At 34.0% G+C, this 9697-nt stretch overlaps 1 protein-coding gene across 2 annotated transcripts; it reads right to left on the reverse strand.

The window, feature by feature from the left end:
- Positions 1–4527: 4527 nt before the first annotated feature.
- LOC110094717 (mitochondrial import receptor subunit TOM20-like) lies at positions 4528–5529 on the reverse strand. 2 transcript variants are annotated; one of them, XM_020820015.2, is made up of 4 exons: positions 5262–5529; positions 5060–5141; positions 4769–4938; positions 4528–4681 (listed from the first exon to the last, which is right to left on the reverse strand). In XM_020820015.2, exons 1-4 carry the CDS (start codon positions 5382–5384, stop codon positions 4586–4588), a joined length of 471 nt encoding a protein of 156 aa, XP_020675674.1. In that variant the 5' UTR covers positions 5385–5529; the 3' UTR covers positions 4528–4585. The 2 variants fall into 2 exon arrangements, with proteins under 2 accessions (XP_020675674.1, XP_020675675.1); XM_020820016.2 differs by having other exon boundaries at positions 4529–4681; positions 5286–5518.
- Between the last annotated feature and the right edge of the window lie 4168 nt (positions 5530–9697).

The raw sequence follows: 9697 nt of genomic DNA on the forward strand, positions 1-9697 counted from the left end.
GACCGCATTGAGAATCAAAATGTGGCTCGTACTCACCATAAGAAGTCCAATACCAATACCGTAGCATGAATCCTCTGCGATACAGATCAAAAGTTACATCATCTGGTCTTAGGTGCACTAGATTTTTATGTTTAGAACATGGACATCGAAACATTCCATCTGATATGAAGCTGGGTAGTTGTTTCGCTTGCTGAATGAAAATGTTCACCCCATTAATGAATTCATTTGTTAATGTCTTTCGTCCTTTGCGCCAATCAGTTATACATCCAACTTCTTTTATTTCTAATATTCATAACCTACATATAGGAGCAGATAAGTAATGGATTATAATAATTTATGTGATATTCATATATTAACTATCTCTTCTCTCTACCTCTCTCTCTCCCCCCCTTCTTCGATCTCATTCCCTCTCTCACTTTCTTAATCTTATATTCTCGTCGTATAGACCTAGTGAGAGGGACTTGAAGGTAAACTCGAATTATGGAAGTCAACTTTAGAGTATAAAGATTTTCGTTTGAGTAGATCTAAAACTGAATATATGGAGATATTAACAGTAGAATTCAAGTGATGGTAAAATAGATGGGGATATTTTGTACTGCATCGGGCTTGTTGTGCGGTAGAAAAGTCTCCCTCAAACTTAAGGGAAAACCTTTAGACTCTAAGGTTGACCTCCGTAATTCAAGTTTACCTTCAACTCCATCTCTAGTCTTATCAATAAGAAGAATATCATCAGCAAAAAAAATACACCAACGTATATCCTTTGTAAATGTCTAGTGAGAACATCTACGACTAAAGTAAAAAGATATGGACTTAAGTCTTATCCTTGATGTAATCCAACCGAAATAAGAAATTACTTCGTCAAACCACCTTGTGTTTTAACACAAGTAATAGCTCATGCATACATATTTTTAATGATTTGAATATAAGCGTTATTAACTCTTTTTTTTTGCAATAACTCTCAATAGCACTCCTCTTGGAACTTTATCATATGCTTTCTCTAAATCAACAAATATCATATGTAGATCCTCCTTATTCTCTCTATATTTCTCCATCAAACCTCTCAATAAATGTATGGCTTCCATAATAGACCTATACAACATGAATCCAAATTGATTTTAAAAATTTTATCAACAAAAAAACATCTAATAATATGTGCATCCTTTAGCAAATAATATGTGCATCCTTTAGCAAATGTCTAATAAGAAATAACATGAAGAAAAAAAATCTTACAATCGAAGAAATCAGGAGGCGACGGAAAATCGGGAGGCGGCGGAAACTAACGGTCGAATTTTGCGAAACCGGTCTCCTTTCGCCGGCGACGAAGGCGGTGATCGTCGACGACGTCCCGTGAACATCTACAAAGCTCGGCGACGGTGAGCTAGGGGGGCGACGAGAGAGAGACCGGAGATGCGAGAGAAATGACAGAATGAAATGAGCAGCCAGACGGGTCATGTTCGGAAATAGGGCTTTCGACGGCAGATTTTTTGGCGTCCTGGACGCCGGAACATTTTCCGGCGCCTTTTTTGTCGGTTCCAAGTCGTTGAGTTTAAAATAGCCGACGTATTATCTGCCGGTAACTGCGCTGGACCTAATCCGCTATAAAGTCCGCCGGTAAGAATGAAATGCTGCTAATTTCCGACATTATCACCGGCGCATGGGACGTCGGGAAGTTTCCTATGAGATAACTAAACCCTCCATTGTTGCCTCTATTAATTTGTAGCCAATGTGATAATTTTCTTTATGTAATTTATGAATTTTTATTAATTTGTGAATCTCCAAATCTCTTTTCACAAATATTTTAAAGAAAAAAATCCATTAAACTATAATAGCGTACATTGTCGAGAGAAGGATTACAATTTTTAATTCAAGTTAAAATATTCATACTTGGATTGCATAGTCATATATGTTAAATATATTTCTTCTTTTTATTTAATTATATAGTGTTATAGTTCTTTTTATTTATTTTATAGCGATGGAGAGATACTTCAAAAGAAAGACTAAAATGATTGAACATGAAGTTGTGATGATAGTAATAAACAATCCAAACATCTTTGTGTTGAAATAAATTTGGATGATTTACTTGTTGACTCTGGATTATGAAAAAAAATGTCTAATTATCATACAAATAATAGGTATTCAATGAGAAGAATTTACTAACAAATCTTATCAGCCTCATGATCATGAATTCCCATAAACACAAATTGGAAATAAGTTTTGTAGGTTTAATCCTGTGTGGTTTAATTATTATAAAGCATGCTTAGAGTACAGTATCACCAAAGATGCAACTTATTGTTTATTTTGTTAATTTTATAGGCAAAAAATAGTCGAGCAAGCTCATGGTGAAACTTTGACACAAAGGGATTTATAAATTGGGAAAAAAAAGATTTCAGGTTTATATTGGACAAGTTAATAGTTCTCATAACATTACATGGAGAAAATATCGACATTTAATGAATCAGCAACAATACATTATATTTGTTATTACAAGACCTTCTGATCAAAATTGGAGAGACTATTGAACCCATTTAACTACTAGTATTGATTGTGTCCTATTTCTTTTGCACCAATGGTTACTTATTTTATAGCTATAGACTAAAATTTTTACCATGAAAGAAAATAGTTCAGCTTATTACATACATTACATTACTCATCAGCTTCAACTAGCACTAATTATTGTTGCTAAAAATCATGCTCAAGTGGCTTAACTTTTTAACATTATTTCTAACTTGATAAATAATGTTGAGAGTTCATGTAAACGAAGACATCAACTGCAAGAGAAACAACATAATCAAATAGTAGAGAAACTACAAAATGATAAAATTTTCAAAGGTAGAGGTGTGAATCAATAGATAAGCCTTCAAAGGGCTAAAGATACACGTTAGGGCTCACACTATAGTTTTCTTATCAATATAATTCTTTTGTATGTATCTACTGAGGTTCTTAATATAATACTACAAAATGGATCAAACAATGAGCAAAAAGGAGAAGCTTATGACCTACTGGATGTCGTTCAATATTTTGATTTTTTTTCTTGTGCATATGAAGTCAATATTAGATGTAACAAATGAGTTATCTCAAGTATTGCGAAAAAAAAGATCAAGGCATCATAAATGTCATGACTTTAGTAAAAGTTTCAAAAGCAAAGACTACAGAATATGAGAGACGATGGAAGTTAAGGTGCTAACTAATGACACGACATGAAAACTCCACCCAAAACCGACCCGAAAAAAATCCAGGTTTGAGTTGACCAGTTTAAAAAATGGGTTATGTTATGGTCCTGATTCTTGACCTATTTGTAAAATTGGGTCAAATCCGGGTCAATCTGCTAATCTAGAAATGACCCAAACTTAACTCGTGTCACGCTTGCCTCCCTCGCCCCTGCTTCTCGCAACCGACGCTCGCGCTCACCTACCTCGCCCCCACATCTCGTGCTCGCAGCCTCACACCGCTCGCCCACTTGCACATTTCCGCACCGCGTGGTCCCGTCCTCGCCTGTAGTCCCGCCCACACGGCTGCTCGCACTCAATGCTTGCCAGCTGCTTGCACCCGCAAGTTAGCAAGTCCGATTTGGGTTCGATCAATTGAAGATGGGTCAGTTTTAGGTTAGACCCGAACTTGACCCAAAAACCCATTTTGACACCCCTAATAAAAGTAATATTTTGATAGTGGAAGTTAGTATTTTTTGCGAGAAAAATAATTAAATCATTCCAAATATGGCTGATAATTTTGTAATAAGAGGAAGATTGAGGCAGTGTTCTCATACAATTACAAATGAACATCAATATAAAATTTAATTATTTTATTCAGTTATAAATATGCAACTTTAAGAGCTTAATAATAGATTTGATGAGATAAACATTGAATTGCTTATGTGTGTGACATACTTGAATCCATGAGACTGGTATTCAACATTTGACAAACAAAGGTTGATATGTCTGGCTAAATTTTATCGATCGTATTTTTCAGATATAGATCTCATTATATGAGATAATCAACTTGAGACTTTTATAATTGATATGAGATCTAATGATACAATCAAAATTTTAAGATGAATTGAAAATTTTACATAAAAAATGGTGGAGACAAAGAAAAATAATGTTTATCCTTTGGTATTCTTACTTATAAAGTTTGCTCTGATATTGTCAATTGTTATAGTAACAGTCGAACGAGCATTCTCTGCTATAAATATTGTAAAGAATCGTTTGCGCAATTGTATAGGAGGCTCTTGGATGAATGATTGTTTGATTATTTATATTGAAAAAGTTATTTTTAATCATACTAATAACGAAGTGATTGTACAACGATTTCAAAATATAAAAACTCAGAGAAAGAAATTGTAGGTGGCATGTAAAAGGAATATGCATATCATATGCTCTTAATTGTAAGTTTTTCTTTATTATATATATTATCTTTTTGTGATGACAAGTCTAATAAAAAAAATTTTAAAACCGTCGATGTCAGTCTCAATCCGAATGGAAAAACTTGAGAGTAATTTTAAGATACATAATTTGTGCCCCCACAAGAACAATTTTATATCTCCACCATAGTATATGATCTAAAAATAAAATAGAAGTTTATGGTTTCTTTAGTGGAAAATAAAGCATATAAATGGACTATCAAACCAGAAACTCACCTTCCTTGCTAAATCTAAAGACTTCATGTATAGCTGATTGCCTGGATCCTGCAAGAAGCCAACATTATTTCTATCTTGCAAAAAAGGAAAGCAACCTATAAATATAGTCAAAAAGAAAAATGTAGATATAAATACCTCGTCTAGTGCCTGCTGGAACCACTGCATTGCCTTTGCAAAATATGGCTTTGCATCCTCAAGATCTTCAGTGTAGAATGCAAGAGAAGTTTGTGCATTGCCTAAGGTCCATATGACATCATGCTTCCTGGGGTTAATCTCCAAAGCTTCTTCCAACTTTGAAACAGCATCTAAAGCACCATACAACAGAGAAAATAAAAAAGAGCAAATTAACCCTGTCCAGCAATGATAAATTGGTTGATTGAGGTCCAAGAGAACCAGGTGCGCAATATCAGCAACAAAATAAAATACCTTTGACGAACTTTATTGAATCGGAGCGAACACTCTGGAACTGCGACAACTCAATGAGCACTCCTGCCCAATTTGTGAGATTCTAAAAACAACGAAGTAATAAATTAAAACGAAAACTAAGATAAGTATCTTCTTGTGAAAATCCGCTAAAATGCCAGAAAGTTAAACCATGCAAGAAACAAGAAGAAGCTGCTGAAGATACACAAAGAACGGGTTCGGGGTTCACTTCGACATCTAGGGGATTCTTTGCATAGGTGGTCTCGGCGTTCTTGCGCGCCTGCTCAAAAAAGAGGATGCGATTGAAGTCTTGCTGGCCCAAATCCATGGCTTCCAGGGCGCTGCAAGCAAGAAGAAGCGCTGGAATATTACGTTTTTTTTTCGCAAATTCCTTTGCCTATCGTTTGATTGTTTATTAGGGCTAGACCACGGAAAGTAAGGCATTGACCGGTCGAGTGGGAGCGATCCGAGCTACAATGCGACTGACGCAGACCAGTCCTGTAGTAAAGAGTAGTTTTAAGAAACATCCATTCTGAAAAAAGAGTTTCTAACAGAGAAAGATATATAAAAAATTTTCTTAAAATAGCTTAAAATAGCAGAAAAATGAGAAAAAATAAATTTATTGAGAACTTATTTGAGGAATCAAACAATATAGAAGAAATAAACTTATCATTTTAAAAAGTAATAAGCACAAAAACATCCGGTCAAATTTGGCCAAAATTAAATTATATTGATCTTTCATATTAAACAGTGTTTAGAGAAAAAATATTTATTATCAATAAAATTTTATGTTGAAATAAACATTTGAAGATTAATAAAAATTTACATCTTGATACATCCCAAACACCATCTTGATCTAGTATGAATCTTAATACATATTCGAATTAGAAACTTCTGAGAATAAATTCAAGATCATCTAAAATTCAATTTTAGCAAATTTATAGTCAAACTATCTCTATAAGATGAACTCAACAACATTGAAAATGATTCAATCATATCCCAAATGAACCCAAGCCAACGGTTTGAAGTGTAATGGGAAACTTTGGAGCATTAATTGGATAAACAATTGTTCTCCAAATATGGCATGCATATATTCGAATTGAGCGGCTCGATGAGATGAATCCAACAAGCTTAAGATCACTTGATTTTAACAAAAATTAGGCACATAAATGCTAAAGAATCATTTATAATTAAGGAAATCAATCTATATCATCTGATTAAATGCTTCAGATTTGCTCCATGTTTTCTTCATATTTGTTGCGGTCTAGATTATACGCGGCGATAGAGCTATAATATTGCAACTTAGTGTTATACGGATATCTAGCTCAGACAAAGAGAAATTTGAAGGTCTTAATGACGTCAGAATTCTGTGACCTTTGGCTTGTTGATTGTCTCGTCGAGCCGCTCGATTCGACTATAAGCATGTCACGTTTGGAAACCGTTTGGTAATCCACATTGTTGTTTGAACCGTCCAACAGCGCTTCAGATCCTTAATTTGGACCCATTTGGGCTTGGATTGAGTCGAATTTGGTGTCGTTGGGTTTGTATTTCTGAGATGTTCAGTTTGCCTATAAGTTTGATAAAATCAGAGTTCGGATAGTTCCAATTTTAATTTCAAAAGTTTCCAACTTGATTTTGCCTCAAGATTCATGCCCGATCAAGATAATTTTTTGATGATGTATCAATATTTATAAAACATGTCACTCTCAAAATTTATAAATAGACTCACTCTCTTTACATGGAGGGTGAGGAGCTTGAGCCCTTGGCTATAGTGGGAAGATAGCTCTAAGGTTGGCGCTGCAGCGTTAGACCCAAAATGATGTTTTTATATAAAATATATAAATCTATTTCATCTCCCCCCCCCCCACACCCCGCCCCACCCGCCTTAACTCCCTATGTTGTCGAAGGAGAAGGAGAAGATAAGGGAGAGAAGAAGAAGGAGAGAAAAATTATGTGGCCATAGCTAGGTTTCATCCATCAAATCAGTAGAAGATTTCATAGAGCATGAGACAAACTTCCAAATACTTGTCTCTCATTTCAATTTCAATAACTCTATAATAACTTACAACTAAAATATATTTTTCTTATATTTTATGACATTTTTAATGTATTTCTTTTTGTATGTTATTGTATGTTTTATTCTGAATATTTTAACTATAAGAAGTTAATTTTTTACTAGTTGATTTTCTCTATGATGGTTTATATGTGTATTGAATAATTGAAGCATTTATGGGTTTCATAATAGTTTATTTAAAGTCTTATTTGATATTCAATGAAAGTATTATTAAAATAGAAAACATTTAATGGGTAGGCAATTACACATGTAATATAGCTTAATGTTGGCAATTTTGGTAATTAATGCATCATCTTAATCTTATGTTAATGCCATGATCTATAAAAACACTAATTTGTATTACTCATGGTAGGACATTAGAGAAGTTCTAATCTCTAAAATGTGAAAAGTGCACTCTCTAAATGATACAAGGACCATCTTTGTCCTATTTTGGCCCCAACGGTCTTATGTGGATGTGGGAAAGATTTTGGCCCCGCTTGATATTAACAAGTGTGGGAGGTTGTTTTGTTCTAATCTATTTTGACCCCACTTATTGTATGCATGTGTGGAAAGTTGAATAGAGTTATAAGTAGAAGTGGAGTTATAAACAGGCATCAGCACTGCGCATTATATTCATGTATTACATACTCTAAATTTTCTTTTTAAATTAAGTACAAATAATATTCTGAATATACTCTGATAACTCTGAGACCCTTGGGTACAATCATTGTTCTTACAAAATAAGAAGGTTTAAGTACAAATACTATTATATGGCAAGTATATTTTTGAGCCTTTATGAAGTCTATCTATAAAAGTATAAGTAATAACTCTAAAATCAAGTGCTTTTTGATAACTGTTAGAAGTTTACTTTATGTTAGCATGTAGGTTATACTTTTTTAGTTAACTTAATATTTGAGTAACTTATTCTTAACAATTGAATGGATATTGATATTGGTGATAAGAGTGTGAAAGAAGTCTACTAAGCTTATATTTTATGAAAGTGGAAGGGCCAACAAAGTAGAGAGAGATAAGGGTAAGGTTATTTAGTTCAAGATATTCAAGGTATTATTTTGTAATCTAGTATTAATTCTATTGATCTATAATTTGCATGTAAGCTTGATTATTATATATAAGCTTTGAGAAAAGAAATTAGATTATGCTTAGGTTGTTATCATGATTTGGATTTCATAGTTAGCTCTAGTTTATTCTATATCATGGTTGAGTTAAAATTTAGGTTTAGGGATTTAATCGTTTCATTACATCTTAGGGCATCTTAAATTGGTATCATATCTATGGTTTGGAAGGATTGGATTGTAACCAGATATATAGGGAATGATCTATGGTTTGATGTTCAAGGAGATTAAGATTTAGTTTAAAATTTTTCTAATAGTTTGTAATAATTATGTGTGTAGTTGAACACTTTCATTCTTGATTTTGATAAAAGTGTTGTTGCATCATAAACCCTAAGAGTAAGAAGCTTCTGATGGACAGAGTTCTAGTTAGGCTACTAAAGTTTAGAGTATTATGGGGGTGATTATGTTAGAATCAATGATGTAGTTCGCTAGCTTTGTAACCCAGTTGATGAGTGAGGCTTGGGGTTGGATGGCTAGAGTTAAGAAAGATGTGGAAGATAAATATTTATAGCTATTTATGAGATTGAAGACTCTTTGATTTCAAGGTTTAGAGAAGCCTCGAGCTACTGAAGATTAGTTGATAAGGATAGAGTAGTATTTTGATAGCATGGAATGTTAAGATGCTAGAAGAGTTTTGTTAGTTGTATTCTTATCATATGTAGAGGTGGAGTGCTTATGGATAGTTTAGTTGAGGGAGAGATTTAATGGAAATCCAAATGTGAATATCTCTTAGGAAGAGATTATAGAAACTTTCAAAAGATGGTTTGTATTGCCTTCTGCCAGACAACATATACAAGAATCCTTTTTTAGATTAGTACAAGGGAACTAGATAGTGATGCACTATGAGGCAGAGTTCATAAGTCTTGTTATACATGCTCCAAATTGGTCAATACTTAGGAGGAGAAGTGTTATCATTTTCTAAGAGGCCTGAGAGACAATATGTGGCACCAATTAGTGTCATTTTATATTCATGACTTCTTTAAGTTCATGGAGAGTGCATGATTTGTGGAGAATAACTTGATGTCCACCCATTATAGGTAGGATGCTAGTTAAAAGAGTTTGGAGGGGAGCCCTCTAGGATTATAGTTAATGGAAAGAGGTTCAGGGTGAAAGGTGGAGATTCTAAAAGAGGAGGACATACCATATCCGGGAGTGTAGGAGGATCAATATCTTTCAGTAGTGCTTCTGTTTGTGGATTATGTATAAGAAGGCTTGCAAGTCACTATTTTATATATATGAGTCATTCTTTTAGGTGTGTCCAAGCTAATCACAAGGTTGTAAAGTGTCTATAGAGGGAACCAGAAGGCAGTCTAAAGATTGGATATAGCCATAGTCATAGATAACAACAAAACCCATCTAGAGCAACTAGTGAAGCTTTGTTGACCCATAGTGGAGGTAGATTTTGAGGGAGGCAATTAGGTGGATAAGTAAGAGTAGCCCAAAGAGACTCTATTC

This window comes from Dendrobium catenatum, unplaced genomic scaffold, assembly GCF_001605985.2.
Source record: "Dendrobium catenatum unplaced genomic scaffold, ASM160598v2 fragScaff_scaffold_243, whole genome shotgun sequence".
In the NCBI taxonomy this organism is placed as follows: domain Eukaryota; kingdom Viridiplantae; phylum Streptophyta; class Magnoliopsida; order Asparagales; family Orchidaceae; genus Dendrobium; species Dendrobium catenatum.